We start from the raw sequence: 16,162 nt of genomic DNA, 5'->3' as shown, positions 1-16,162 counted from the left end.
TCTTATCTCTATTAAATTCTTATCTCTATTAAATATCACCAAACCAAATGATTAGTTTGTTCACGTTAGTTTGTTGTACTTTTTTTTATAAATTATGTTGTCAAGGTGCAACAACATGACAAACCAAAAACGTTAACGTTTGAATCAAAAAAGTTACGCAACCTATTTCCATTGTATATTTACAAATTGAAGTCACATAGTTTAATGCATTGTAAGAAGTATTGGTTTAAATCAAATCGATTTTTTCGAGTGCCAAAATGTAATGATAGCTGTGACATAAGGATCCAATAAGTGTCTGAGTTATGCATAAGTAATAAAACTTGGTGCAATTGTAGAATAATTGGGCTAACAAATGCAAATCTTTTCGTCTGAAAGCTTAAAAAATAACTTTTCATACATGACAAATAAGTGAGTAATTTAGGAGATATCACTTGTTGAATCATGTGAAAATCTTAGGCTACTTTTTTTAAGGCTTACATATATAGTCAACATAAAATAGCTTCAAAACTATACTACCAAATATAACAATTTTTCTCAGGTGTTAACATTATTGGTTTGGTCTAAGTGAATATTTTAGGTTTACACCTAAAAATCCCAAAAAAACTAAATGTTATTATTTCAGGTGAAATTATTGTTCTTACAGTCCTTTCAAAAGACCATTACCTAGAAAACGACATTATAGAAAGTTATAACTGTATTTGTTCTAAAGACAAAAACCAAAGTTATACCGTGGGTTTCGTTTTTACAGGCATAAAGAAAAAAATCCATTAAATTCGGACATGCTATGGTTTCCAATTTGTTTTGTCAAATAAAGAAATTATCTACATTTAAATTCATGATAAAATGTCCATAAGTGCATATTTGCAAACTTGCTTCATTCGTGCTCTGTCGGCGTTCACCTCCGCATTAGTTAAGAACCGCATGGCTGGATTTAAAGACCTGGTTAACAACGACGAAGGGGCCAGGCAAAAGAGATTTATGTCTACGTAGTTCTTTTAGAATTAGCTATGATGGTCAGGTTGTCTATGAATAGGCTTGCTCGTGGATTAAAAGGACCAGGACTATTCAATAATTTCTGAGATCTAAAAGTGTCCGGCCAAGATGGAAATCTATCGGACGTTTTGTCTGACGAGTATCCAAAAATTATTTCGAGGGCTGCCATTGCACGCTACAACATGGATTTTATAGGTTGATTTTGAAAACTCAATATTTATTTTTCAAGCATGCAATTAATCACACACCTGAAACGATTCAGGCGTGTGCCAAGGCGTGCGCGTGCGATCGCACGCCTATCCTGAAAAAGACTGATAAAGATGTTTTGTTGCACGTTGTACTTACATGCGGGCAGTTCAGGCATTGATTTGTCTATTCGCGAAACAAAATGTTGAAATTGAATTCTATGATTACACATTATCCATTTTCTCTTTTACCAAAAGTTGTCCATGAGTTACAACATCTTACATAGGTTGGGAATGTACATCTAGTTTCATAATAGTGTGTGAATATATGAAATCAAACCAGTCTTTGTTGAAAAATTACTTAATATCAGCCAGCGGCGAGGATATGGCAGTAAAAATGATAATCTTTCAATTGATGGAAATAAAAACAAAGTCAGGAAAAGACATAAACCGATTGAAAGCCGTAGTTGAGGAATTTAATGTGACTAATCTGTTTTGTAATGTGTCATCGTCGTAATCAATTAAAACATTACAGAGCAGTAATCTCGTCTTTCAGAGAACACCTCGATGTGTTTCTTCTGGAAATTGATTTTTAAGAAAGCTTTACTGTGCCTGTGAAAAATGAGTCTACTAGAGTAATAAGCAAGACATTGTACACTCTGAAACATTAAGTTGAAAAGAAGTTACCACTCTTACTTTTTAATTACAAGAACTCGCGATCGAACATTTGTAAACAAGGCTTGCAAATGTTCGATTGCGGAAATAGGGAAATGTTTAGTACCTTGAAAATATGCATCCTTGCAAGTGATAATTGTTCATCTCAGTACAAGTCAGGTAAAAATAGCAAACAAAGTTGAATTAAAAGTTGTGCAAGTGTTTGGATTTGCTAGTCATGGTAAGGGTGAGGTCAAACACGTCGGTGGACTAGCAAAAGTGTCAATCGGAACAGGCATTGCAGCAGGGGAGATACTCATGGTTGCTAAAGACATTGTTGAGTTTTTTCCCAATAAGTTCAAAGCCACTAAAAAGTTAATTGGCAGTAAACAACTATAGAATTGGCGCTAGAAACTGTCTCAAAACTTACAACACTGTTGATGGGAGCGGCAAATTCCAGGTGATTTTGGTTGCACCAAGATCAAATGTAACCAAGGCAGTCCTGTGTCTGTCTCTCTGTGAGAAGTGAAGATTAGAATATGGTTCATGCTTATCTTTTCACAGTTGTTATCTTAATGTGAACGCAGTTTCAAAGGCCACATTAAGATCCAACGAGCCAATTTCAATTCATGCTGCTGGTTCAGAACTTTTAATTCCATGAACAGTTTTAGCTGTGGTTGCAGATTGTAAGTCTATCGATATGGTTTGGTTTATTCAAATCATTGAAGAAGATACAGCAGTTTCCAATGTGACAGATGATGGATGTGGCATCATCTTACCTGAAGTCCACAAATACATCAAAGGCTATTTCATGGGGCAAATAAAAGAGAATAAAAAAGGAAAAACTCTTAAGAAAGAGAAGAAAATCACGTTTTTTTTTTATAAGAAAACAGTCGTGTATCCGTTTGTTCAGTTTGAAGTGCAGGACAATGAAGATCATTTAATTTAAAATCAAAATATTGTTGGTTTTTTTGTTGCTCAAATATTTGCTCATGATAATTGTTTCATGTTTTTGTTTTGTTTTACTCCCTGTATTCACTTTCGGTTTGCATTAATATTTGTTTGTAAGCCTAATGTTTTCACAAAATCGGGCTAAATGAATCAGCAGTTATAAAACTCAACAGAGTAAAATTTTGTACAAGTATAGTTTCTTATTAGTTTACTTGTTGCGTATTGTAAGCCTATTTTGTTCACTTGTATGAGTTTATTAACCAAGTATATAATTTTAATTAGTATACTGCCCATTTGAGTTGAATTTTATACATCCTAAAATTTACACTTGCGAAGGATTACCAAAAATAATTTAGTAATGTAAGCATAATTTTTTCATTTTTTTACTGTGATCTTCTTTCACCTTTCGTATATGTTTTTATATAATCTCGAAATAGTTATTCACATGTTTCTTCTAAAAGTGATCAGCTAAATCATTTAGGCTTACATATCTTCTGCCTAAAAATCTCTGGAACCCTAAGAATTTCATTCCAAAATTTATAACTTACTACACCTGTTCGTTTCACCAAATTGGAAAACTCTGAAAATTTAAAGCAGATATATGAATCCAAGCCTAAGTTATTCACCTTTATCCAAAGTCAAAAAATGAAATGGCATACAATTTTTTAACACGAATCATGTTACTGCTGGTACAGCCTTTATTTTAGCTACACTGGCAAAATGTACTTTAATATTGAAAAAAAGAATTATAATGACAATATTGGGATCAAACATGGCATCGAACGAAGTTAGGCGACTCCAATTTAATTAGTTGTTCTACGGGCGATGTCGATAGTAGCTTACGGTCTGTCGGTCGGTCGGTCGGTCGGCAAAATAAAAATAATTTTATCGAGAATGTATGGTCGGAACAAAAAAAAAAAAAAAATAACAACGGAGGAGGGTGTAACGACAACCGTATTTTTCTATGTATTTTTGCATAACGCACGCAGTTTATATTTTTTAGTTGCGAAGAAAAAATAATAATTTGTCTCACTAAAGAATATGTAACGAGTCCTCAAGGTAAAAAGATAAAAACACTTGCATGCTCAAAAAGTTGTTTTTGAAAGTTATACAGCAAGAATTATTCTTGCGATGTTTCGAAACTTATCCAAGTTATTCTTCTCCTACTTAAAAAAATAAAACAAACAATTTTAGTGTTCTTTTAATGTTTTTTGCGCATAGAAAAATCAAAATTTAAGTGAAAATTCTTTTTAGACTATGGTTGTTTAGTTGAGAATATTTAAAGTCTTTCGCAGCGAAAAAGTCATTTTTTTTGAAAATCATAACGGAGGAGGGTGTTACGACAAGCGTATTCTATCTTGTTTTAATTATTTTTCCTAAATGGTATCGACTGTATTATAGTTTAGCTAGCGTAATTTTAAAATATATATTAATCATAACGAAGGAGAGTGTTACGACAATAAGCTGTCTTGTTTTTCGTTTGTATTATAACTATTTTAGCGAAAGTAGCTAATTTTCGTTACAAATCACATAAAAATTTAAAAACTTCTGTTTAACCACGTAACTATTTTTGTGATTACACAATTAGCGCATCGCGCATTTTAGTTTTATCGCAACAAATTACCATGAACAAAGAATCAACTTCCAGTGGCCTTAATAACAGTGGTTCTAAGTAAAGTAACGTTATTGATTCACCATGTTTAGTATAATTGTAGATTGACATTCAACCAACAAAAAATAACATCATTGATTATCTTCTATGCTCATTATATTTTCACGAGATGGGATGAGAATTTGTTTTCTTCAAAACATTTTAGCTTGATATTATTATTTTTTTGTTTTCGTGAAAACTAGGGTCGGTCGGGCCCGTAGAACAACTAATTAAATTGGAGTCGCCTATTTTAATAACATAAATAAAAAATACTTTTTTAAAGGAATTTGACACTTATGTCAAAAAAACTTAGTACATATGTGCAATTTTGCATTTTAGATGTTGGAAGTAAGTAAAAATTATATTTCTTCATTGGGATAAGAATCACGTCATTTTTCTAAACTCATATTTATTTCAAATCTGGTCCTTATTTTATCTGTAGCACCCTTACACGCCCTTAGCACCCTTATACGCCCTTAGCAACCCTTTTGTAATCACCTAGTGATTAACATACATGTAATAAATATTATATAGCAAATACAACATATCGTAACCCTTTTCTTAAAATTGACAAAAATATACGCCTGTCCCAAAAACGCATTACCCCCTCAACTTAATATTTTTTCTCATTGCAAGTCTCAATAAAAGCAAAGTAAAGTCACAAGTTTCAGGACTCTATCACGTCTGTAGCAACAGTTATACCCAGTCACACAGGTTGCAAGCGCTATAATTAACAGGAATAAATACAGTACTATTGTCGCGGGGTAATCTTACAAACAAACTAATTTCTTATTATATTTTATGAGTTTACTAGTTAGCACTAAGTGAATTGAAATTACTTGAAAGTAGGAAGGATTGAAACAATCGCTTTTTTTTAAGAAGAAACATTTTATTGGAAAAGAGGTTCATAGATGCGGTGTTTGCTACAAGTTATTCAAATCATACAGTTTAAACAACTCATTTTGAAGTCATAACCTTTTTTATTTCATTTGAAGCCAGACAAGTTTTTAAAAAAATTGGGCACATTGTGATATATTTAAATCTGTGTTTAGAATAAATACACTGAAGCAGACACTTATTATGTGTTCAACCATATTGACATTATAATTGAGTATACCAACGGTGAAGATGATAAATGGAATAATTCACGACTGCTGTCTGCGGAAGTTGTACCCAGAAGGTTTATATATTTTTAATAAGTAAAACTGAATACACCGTTATTTGCAGTTAATTAGTGTGTAGCGTACCAAAACATGCTATGTGGTTACATGTTTTCAACTACGTCAGAACTTGTTTTTTTAATATTATATGAAAATAATTTGTTTTTTAGACATTTTTCTTATAGCATAGATCACAAAGAGCATAATGGCTATGTGGACTGTACAACGTACGAAACCAAGAGTTTGAAAGGAGACGTAGATGCTAATGTTGATATACATTATACGTATTCTGTCAAATTTGTGGTTAGTAGGATATGTGTATTGTTTTGAAAGCAACCTACATCGTCCTTGTACTTGATATAAATTTACCGTATATTTAGTTTAACAAAAAAAAGTGGGGAAAAATCCAAAATTATATAAAATCCATCCAAAAATTACCATTTTTTACCTGTTTCATTCAATATCAAATTTCCTCGTAACACCCAGACCAAATAATACTCCAGTTCAAAATCGGAAAAAAGAAGGTGTTCCTCAAACAAGTATTAATGATTATCCGAAAGAAGTTACATAATGTCAATTTTCATTTATGGTCCAGGTGGTTTTTTCAGACTTCCACCAAAAAAAAAAAAATTATTTTGGTTGTTTGTATCCAATATTTGTAAGTCGCTTGCAGATTTTGGTACAGTTGGTTATAAGGTGTATTCTTCAAAAAGTTATGTGTATGATACTTTTTCGAGGACCAATTTCGCGACGACAATAAATAACTGCGAAGTATTCTTTATCATACGAAATTATTTCCCACAAAAAAAACCATAAAAATAAATATTTTGGATAAAGTCACTCAAGAAAATATATTAAAAGCTGTCTTTAAAAAAATTATGAATATCGTAACAAAATATTTTCATAAGTTTAAATGTTTCATGTGGAACGAAAGTTGGTTTTAGAAATACCTGATGTTCATGAACTATGTTAGAACAAACAATTTCATAATATTGATTTATTCTTCATTGCCGAGGGATTTATTAATTGCGACTTTGAAAATATTTACACATATACGTCGGCAGCTCGCTCGTCGACGCTTTTTAAAGTATAGCTTTATTGTATATTAATAATGATCATAAAATAACTGTGTTTTAATTTAGTTAAGTCAATACAAGAAATGGCACTCTCGTTGGGATTATATTCTAAAACCCCTTAATCACACAAGAGTCCACTGGTTTAGGTGAATATTTTATTTCTTGGATCCTATGCTGTGCTTGGATAGCTTTCAAATTCAGTGGGGTGGGTTCTTGCTGTTAGAACAAAAGCATTATTTTTCAGACCAAAATTAAATTTTTTTATTCTTAGCATAATTTTATATTTTTAGCATGACTATGGCCAAAAATATATAATGTCAATAAAATAAAGCTATAATTTCCTAGAGCTAATGGCAAATTCTGCTATGTAACTGCTCCATTGGTGCTATGGAGGGATTAAAGAGTTTAGTTTACTTGATATGCAGTAAGAAAGTAAAGTTCTAATCAAATTTTGTGCATCAAACAAATTTTCATATTTAGAATAAACATTCGAGGTCTGACCAAAGTGTGTAAAAAAACAGTGTAGGCTCAAGACACAACAAGAAACTAAATATTTGAGGGAGAATTGATCTATAAAATTTGAAACGATTAAAAAATTGTTACAAACCTAAATTTATCTCTCTACCACGTAATCTTAACAACAGTAGAGCATTTTCTTTATGTTACACCTGTTTTTCTTTAGCTTTTTCAGTATGTAGCTAGCTAACGTTCTCTGGATGGAAGTCCAATCAGTTGTTTTCTTCGATTTACTAAACTTTGCTTCATCCCAAAGGGTACGGATTGAAATGTACACAATTGCCTAATACATTTTCAATCAGTTCTCTTTTTACGTTTATATTCTTCATAAAGAATATTAATATTAACTTTTTACACTCGACAACAATACTTTTTTTACATTTTATATTCGAATTATATTCAAATGCGATAGATTTTTTATAAAAAAAGAAACCTCAGTCTTAGAACACAAAAATGGAAGATAAAGAAAAACAAACGAAATTTAAAATAACCTCTTGATGAGTAAACATTGGCATGCTTTGTGTGCATTATTTTTTTCGGAATTGATTTTGAGAAATTTAGTACAAAAAATATAAAAAAGAGACAACTTTTTTGATTAGGTTTTCTCTTCTTAGTTGATGAAAAACTTATCTCCGTGAGATGCGGTACAGGCATGCTAAACCGGGGGCAAAGGATATGATTTTTAATCGTTATGGCCCCATGCGCCTTAAGCATAATAAACCTCCATTTTACATTTTTTTATAATTTAGTAAATTTAGTAGGCGTAATGCCACGCCTTATGAGAGCAAATGCATAAGTTGTTAAAAAGTGGCTGGTGATTTTTGCGACATGGACAAACATGGTCACTTACGCAAGGGAATTAATTAAAGGAAAAGCACACATGTTTAGTTGGTAATTATGTTTGATAAAAATGTTTCTTTTTTAGCATCATGAATTATCTCATCCTGTTGTTGTTTTTGTCTGGAATGATTGCTATGATTATGCTTCGACCTTTAAATCGTGATATTTGCCGCTACCACCTTCTCCTTAACTCTAAGGTAGAGTATTTAGTAACTACCTGTCTTAAAACAATTATTATCATTACAGCTTGCTATTCTGTCACCTCATCATCAATTTTAATTAAGAGGCTGTACATTTAAGACATCTACAACATTATTATTGGATAGGCCAAGATAGGGCTTTGTAGTTATCACAGGCATGTTCCACCTTTATTTTCTTCCAAAAATGCAAGAAAAAACGCAGCGATTGCAGACAAAGGGAAGGTTCAGATTAAAAATGCTTAAAGCTTTAAAAGATTTAGTATATAAACAGCCCCGAAGTACTTATACATCTATATATCTGGGGAATATTTTAAGTGTTCAATTGCTGAATTGTGGCTCAAATAACAGTTTTTTGCATGGTTGCCACCTCCCCTTAAAATTGCTAATTTTTTTTCTCAAAGCTACCCTAAAAACAGATTTTTTAACAGCTTTTTCAAATTAATGAATTCTTTATAGGTTTGCCTTTTCATAGTTAATTAGCAAATATTTCTTGGGTTTAAGGCAATAAATAACAAATTAAGTTTGATAAATTTTCTCCCTGATCTTTGTCAGAGCATCTTCAGATCATAACTGAAAACGTCTTTCAACATGCATGTACAAAATGTTAAAAAATTCTCTTGATAAAATAAAATGTATAAAAATCGTTTATTAACAATAAAAGTCGTTAAAATTATAGTATGTTTTCCCAAATTTCAGATAATCGTCTTATTTCATCTTTTTTGTTCAATAAATCCGATTTGTGTTGTTTAATCGCTAATGCCTCTTTAAATTTTCTTTTATTAAAATTGTTTTCCCTATAGAGAATTTCTATTTTCTCAAAGTTCATTTCGTGTTTTGTTTCTTTTATGTGTTTGGACATTCCAGAGACGTTTTCTTTATCGTTTTTTGCGCCATTTTTGTGTTCTTTTATTCGTGTTGTCAACTTCCTTCCTGTTTCTCCTATGTAATATTTTCCACAATCTCCACACGTTATTTTATCAAGAGAATTTTTTAACATTTTGTACATGCATGTTGAAAGACGTTTTTAGTTATGATCTGAAGATGCTCTGACAAAGATCAGGGAGAAAATTTATCAAACTTAATTTGTTATTTCTTGCCTTAAACCCAAGAAATATTTGCTAATTTTTCAAATTATTAATTTTTCTGTTTCGTAGGAAGAAACTCAAGATGAATTTGGATGGAAATTGGTCTTTCGTCCCCCAAAAGCGGGCATGTTTCTTTCCGTTTGTGTTGGATTAGGAGCACAAATTGGAGTTGTGTTCTTTGTGACTGTTGGTAAGGATTTGTTAAATTATTTGGATATAAGTAAAACATAACACTTTTAACCTTTCAACAAGCTCCATGTTAGCAAAATGTATTTTAATATTTTTATTTAGAAAATCAGCCAAAAATCCATATGTATTTTCTCAAAACACTTTATTTTAAAACTGTAAAAATGCACAAAGCTTTTGTAACAGTGTTACATTATGAAGTCACTTGATCACTTGATAATGTAACTCTGTTACAAAAAGCTTTGTGCATTTTTATATTTTTTTTAATAAAGTGTTTTTTGAAAATGCTTATGTATTCTTTGCACAACAATTTTGATTAAGCCTAGCCAGCGATCTGAAAAACGTGATAGACCTCGAAATGTCAGGAGATTTGAAAACTGATCAGATGAAATACTGGAAATTAAGTAAATATCTTAAAACGCAGAAAAAGATAATGGAAAAAGAAGTTTTACGTGCAAGTTGAGTTTGAAAACGTTTTTCTTAGAATTAATGTTACCTTGGAAAGTCAGAGAGATTTTTGTTTTATTCATGAAAAACTAAGGGTAAATTAAAAATAAAAATTTGGTGGACATCCTGTAATACAACAGAGTTGAAATCCAATTTTTGTACACACCATAAATAAATGATGGATGTTGTCTGTACAATCCCAAAGGAAACGTTCCATGTTGTATTATTTTGATTATTATTTTTAAATCTTTACAGAGGACATGTGACGTTCTTATAAGATCAAATTGTTTTATTTTAGTAATTGCATGTTTTGGTTTGTTATCACCTGCTAACAGGGGTGCTTTGGCGACATGTGTATTGGTATACTCCTTCCCTATTCTATTTTTGGTGTTGTTGTTTTGAAAATATATACGTTTAATGTTAATTTATGTTTCTTTGTTGCGATGTCATTCGTTTTACAGTGTTTTTTTAACATTGTTGTGTGCACATTATTTGTATTGTCCAGAGGGTTGCTTTTTCAATTAACTTGGTTGTACAGACCATCCTTGTAAAAGGGAGACTTGCTTTGCCAAGAGATCTTTAGAGGGTTTAACCTCTACTATTTAAAATAAGAGTCATTAGACTAGTCAAATCACTTCAGCTTGCTGTTCTGTTATCTCATAATCAACAAAACCTGAAAGACTATGTCAATATATAACTTCTTTATATATTTTAAGGTGCTGTTTCCATGTTTGGCTTCTGTGGGTGGCTACGTTTCAGGAAGAATATACAAAGGTAAGTTGTGCTGAATACTTCTTTATGTGTCAGTGTCTAACAGTTTCTTTTGCTTAAAAGTTGTTCCTTGTAATGTTTGTATTTGCTTTTTCTACTTGACCAGTAAGCCCACTAATTGTTTTTAAAGTTCTTTTCTGACTAAACCTTTTTGCGTTTTAATTTATCTGCAAAGCAATTGTCATTTTTTAGTGGTTGGTGGGGAAAACTGGAAATCTAATGCTATCCTCACATCATTCTTGTTCCAAGGGTATGGCTATTACATCGACGGGTTTTCAGTTTTTCTTTTTCAGAGTATCATATATAAAGTGACAGTATATAATTTATTTGCAGGTTGATATTTGGTATATTCTTTATCTTGAATTTGATATTGTGGATAAAGCAATCATCAGCTGCCATACCATTTTCAACTTTACTTCTATTGCTAGCTTTGTGGTAAGTTGTGTCAAATTTGCAAAAGTATACACCCCGAAATATTCTTCATACCACAGATTTGCAGAAGTATACACCCCGAAATATTCTTCATACCACAGATTTGCAAAAGTATACACCCCGAAATATTCTTCATACCACAGATTTGCAGAAGTATACACCCCGAAATATTCTTCATACCACAAATTTGCAGAAGTATACACCCCGAAATATTCTTCATACCACAGATTTGCAGAAGTATACACCCCGAAATATTCTTCATACCACAGATTTGCAAAAGTATACACCCCGAAATATTCTTCATACCACAGATTTGCAGAAGTATACACCCCGAAATATTCTTCATACCACAAATTTGCAGAAGTATACACCCCGAAATATTCTTGATACTACCATTCGCGAAAATTTAATCTGTAAAATATTAAGAAATGTTGTTAATTTCTGAAATTTTTATCTCAGAGTGAAAAAGAGGATTTCATTAACACAAATGAGAAAATGGAACGCTATCGCCCACACCCTTTCAAAGGATCCTTAAACTGTCAATAAAAGAATGTTTTATTGAGTAAAAATGCCTTTTTTCAAATACATTTTATAACAGTCGGTCACCCGTGGAAAAATCCACGGGGTCGGCTGTCCATTTTATATCGTCGTATTTCGTGCATCTGCAGCACGACGTTTTTCTTGCTGACAGACAGACAGAATACGGTTATTAATAAAGAGATTTTTATTCCATACACGAAAATTAGTATATGCAATATTTTTGCACACAATCATTTAAAGCAAAAAGATATCACTGCAAAATGAAATTTCGATTCACAAAATTATGTGACCGCAAAATTAGTACTACTAAGGTGGCTACAATTTTATACGACGTTGCTGTATTCTGTCGTATGTTTTAATATTTTTTTTCTATCAGAAAAACTTTCTATTACCTTTTTCTCACTAGGCTTGGCGTATCAGTTCCATTAACCTTTATAGGATCATACTTTGGATGCAAAAAACCGGTATCACATTGTGTTTACACATCGTTTTATGCTTCCAGTGTTTAAAAAATATCACATTACGTATTTTTATTCGATAGGCAACTGAAGTACCAAAAATTGAACTATCAGAAAAACATTGCGAACAGGTCAGCTATACATCCTTTTTTGTCAGGGTAAAGACAATGCACCGTATTTATATATGTCCTTTCAAATAGTTCCTTCTGATTTCTACATCAGTCGTAAGTCCAATGTTTTCACAGATTATTGCTATAAAAAAAACATATCATCACATTATTCTTTTTCTTTATCCTACAGGAATTGGAAGTATCTGCCGCAACAAATCAAAAACCGAAAATAATTTCTTTACGGGTAGGTCACACGTTAGAAAAGACTTACTTCAACTGGCCTTCTTCTTTGGGCCGTACTTTATCATGTCGTAGAAAGGCAATAGCTTTTAAAGGAGAACTAACGAAAAAAAGTACATACGTTTATTTGTAATAAAAGAGTTGGTTATATATAAAAAAAACAAAAGCTGACGTAATGTTTTCACATGTCTGCCTTTTTCATGTCCATATTTTGCTCCCCAAAAACGTCACTTCCGCTAAAAATCGCCGTCATTAAAATCACCGTCATTATTGAACAAAAGTTAACCTTGCGTAAATACATTTTGCTGCTTCTTGATGTCACGCGACAAGCTGTACTAAGTTATATCTAAAAGCTCTCTCATATTGTCTTGTAGTTGTAAGCAATAATTGTAGTGATATTGGGTAGAAAATAAATTAAAACAACACGCTAAAACAAGCAAAAGCTATTTAGCAAAAATACCATCTTCAATGCATATAAAATAATATGTAAGATCGTTACAAAATGTTTGTTTTTATAACTTAAAATGTAATTAGCTATTATCAATTTTTATACAAAATAAAACTATATTTTTTGAAGTCGGCCTCGAAAAATTATTAACTAAAGAAGAATTTAAAAGCGTCATGGATTGCCTTGAAGAAACCACAACGAAACACTCAGTTGGAATTCAACACTGCCCATTTTTTTTGTAACGGATTGACTAAAATTGCGCTTTTAACGCATCTGTACATATTTTGTATGCAAATTGTTAATAGCTAATTACATTTTAACTTATAAAAACGAACATTTTTAAAGCGATCTTACATATTATTTTATATGCACTAAAGATGGTATTTTTACTAAATAGCCTTTGCTTATTTTAACGTGTTGTTTAAATTTATTTTCTACCCAATAATTCTTCCTTTTTAAAAAAAAATAGTTTAAAGAAAAACATTCGGACTACTTTTGTTTTGCTTGGATAGCATCAGTTTTTCTTTTTCTTTTAAATATAATTTTTCGTTATTTATATAAAAGACGTGTGCTTATTTGTTCTATTTTTCTTCGCTTATTCAAGTCTAACAACGGCCACAATAAATCACACATGTTAGTAATTTACCGAATAGAACATCTTTATTAACAATTTCATTTCGACTACTTTGTTATTCCTTAGACCTTAAAATATCTCGGGAATCAATATACATAAATAAATAAACAATTCATATTTAAACTCAAATCAAAGTTTCTGCACCACTCCATGATTAATTCTCCATTAACTACAATACCTACCTTTGTCTTTAAAATTTTTGCAAAAGATGCCAAAAGGAACATCACTGATTTTTAAACCTTTTTTAAAGGGCCTAAATTTTAATATTTCGGTCTTCTTTCGGTCAGGACACAGACGTCGCAAGATCGGTCTGTAATTTTGACCTCGGGCTTTGTATTTCACAGTACAACATCAAAGCCGGTCAGTACCATTTATTATTGATTAGTACAAATTTGTCCCTAACAAGTGCAAGTTATACTACTTTAAGTTGCAAAAGCTTTTGCAAAAAAAAAGAAAAATACTAAATTTTTGCATTATGTGGACGACTGAGGCGCATAAAATATTTTGTTAACATAATATTTTTTCGCGAATTTACGCGCCTGAAAAAATTTGCGAATAAAACAAAAAAAAATTGCGCTTATAAAATATCGCGAATAGGTGCTGTCGAAAAATTCTGCGACATAAACGTCAGCAAATTCGGCCAAAAAACTGTTAGGAAAAGTTTTTGCGCTTAATGTGGTGTCCATATCTAGAATGTATGTGCCCATATTCGAGTAAGTTAACCTTTACTGGTGTTGTAATATACTTTAGCGTCACTTATATTATTTATTTAGAGCATTTTTACGAAGCCAGTGTCATGTTTCATAATTGGTGGAGTATTACAATTTGGTTGTGTGTTTATAGAATTATATTTTATCATGAACAGCCTGTGGTAAGTTTTCTTAATGTAAAAACTTTGACAAATACATCTAGAACTTTTACGTAAGACATGTGTACGGTTAACCTAGAGTTTTATCATTTATCGGGATATTTAGAAATACACCTTTTTATGTAAGGCATCGAGAAAATATAAGGGGATTTTGGTAGGATGTTAGAGAAATACTTTAAAATCAAATTTTCACAGCGTAGTTTTTGCATCGGAAGGGTTCGGACTGGAACAGAACAGAATTCCCAATTTTAATTTCCCACTATTACCTCAATTAAGTCGGAATTGAACGAAAAGAAATATGTTTTCTTCGGAAAGCAACGGAAAAGTCGAATTCAATTCAACTTTCACTCAGGACAGAAAAAAAAATCGTGGATATTGGTTTCTGCGGTTGATCTGCGTTTGATCCGCGGTTAATCTGCGGTTGATCGTTAGAAAAAAGGTTTCGTAGGTATAATTGTTTGGGTGAGATATTTCAAAGAGGTGCATTTTTCGTTGATAAAACATTCAAAGAAATACGTTTTAATGATTTTTTTATTATGGCTGCTCACAGTGTCAGTTGAAATCATTAATTTATTTTGTTTATTAATTTGAGCGCTCTAATAGATGATGACGATTACAAAATGGTTGTGTAAACTTCCTTTTAATTCGAAATCATATTTGTTTTAATACAGTAGGAAGGAATTTTTTTGTTTTTTTTGTGGAAAAGTTAGGCTTTAATTTTTTCGCGAGAGCAAACCATGGTTTTACTCAAGGTGATAGTTTTTAAATTGCACCTGGAGGTCGGGAAGCTTATTGAAATCCAACATATTATTTTCAAATCATCTTTTTAATTTGTTATGTCAAAATTATTACAGTACGCCTAGTAAACAAACGGCTATAAATAAATAAAAAATACCAAAAAATTGACCTTTCATGTAAATTTGTTCTTCCTCACCTTCCTCTCCCCGCCGCATTGTGTAAGAAATCAAGATAAGCAAATGCTCTAATTAAAAAAGGACAGTGTTAGCAAATCAAGGAAACACAAAGAAAGCCTTGTAAATAAAGGTTAAAGCTAAATGGAATTATTTCCATATATGCAATAATAGTCCCAACACGTTTTACGTTCGCTGAATGTTACTGTATTTATGATTTTTACCTTTTTACAACTACTTTTAAAGCAGATTTTCAAACAAAATTGGTTAAACCGACACGTAAGATTTCTTGCTGTCGATCGATTCGAATATATTTGTTTACGTGGAAGCCCGTATTTGGATGCTTTACCAATTTTAAGCTTGATGAGATGAACCATTGTCTTGTAAATGTAGTAGGACTTGTTTTCTTTAGGAATCATCAAATCTACTACACGTTTGGATTTCTGTTATTGGTGTATATCATCTTGGTAATAATCTGCTCAGAGACTACCATTTTGCTATGCTACTTCCATTTATGTAACGACGTAAGTCTCCTTCAGCAGATGATACACGGTCTATTTTGTTGAATTTGAAAAATTTGATCTTGTATCACCATTTTTGGATGCAATGTAATGAATCCAATTTGTAAAGAATTAGACACGATGTTCAACCTTTTTGGATTTGTTGAAAGAAATGTCGATCAATTATTTTTTTGAAATTGTGTCGAAAAACTGCAAGCAATCACACTTCGACAAGGTGGATCAAAAATTGGTGATATGCGATCAAATTTGTCGAGTTCCGTAAATTGAGGCAAAATAAATCGTGTA

At 31.6% G+C, this 16,162-nt stretch overlaps 1 protein-coding gene across 6 annotated transcripts in view; it reads left to right on the top strand.

Annotated features, from left to right (window-relative positions):
• Nucleotides 1-16,162, top strand: part of LOC130629221 (transmembrane 9 superfamily member 2-like) — a 36,609-nt gene that overhangs the window by 19,471 nt on the left and 976 nt on the right. For 3 of the 6 annotated variants that reach the window (XM_057442360.1, XM_057442361.1, XM_057442358.1), the window contains 14 exons: nt 5,487-5,614; nt 5,765-5,897; nt 6,737-6,816; nt 8,112-8,223; nt 9,381-9,501; nt 10,243-10,304; nt 10,661-10,718; nt 10,908-10,965; nt 11,049-11,150; nt 12,094-12,151; nt 12,229-12,276; nt 12,446-12,499; nt 14,351-14,448; nt 15,769-15,880. In XM_057442360.1, the coding sequence (XP_057298343.1) occupies nt 5,487-5,614; nt 5,765-5,897; nt 6,737-6,816; nt 8,112-8,223; nt 9,381-9,501; nt 10,243-10,304; nt 10,661-10,718; nt 10,908-10,965; nt 11,049-11,150; nt 12,094-12,151; nt 12,229-12,276; nt 12,446-12,499; nt 14,351-14,448; nt 15,769-15,880 (1,224 nt within the window). Of the gene's footprint in view, nt 1-5,486; nt 5,615-5,764; nt 5,898-6,736; nt 6,817-8,111; nt 8,224-9,380; nt 9,502-10,242; nt 10,305-10,660; nt 10,719-10,907; nt 10,966-11,048; nt 11,151-12,093; nt 12,152-12,228; nt 12,277-12,445; nt 12,500-13,864; nt 13,938-14,350; nt 14,449-15,768; nt 15,881-16,162 lie in introns of all 6 variants that reach the window. The other 3 variants (XR_008981923.1, XM_057442362.1, XM_057442359.1) reach the window with 2 other exon arrangements.

The sequence above is a fragment of the Hydractinia symbiolongicarpus genome, chromosome 15 (assembly GCF_029227915.1).
Source record: "Hydractinia symbiolongicarpus strain clone_291-10 chromosome 15, HSymV2.1, whole genome shotgun sequence".
In the NCBI taxonomy this organism is placed as follows: domain Eukaryota; kingdom Metazoa; phylum Cnidaria; class Hydrozoa; order Anthoathecata; family Hydractiniidae; genus Hydractinia; species Hydractinia symbiolongicarpus.
This window is presented reverse-complemented; position numbering and strand designations above follow the sequence as displayed.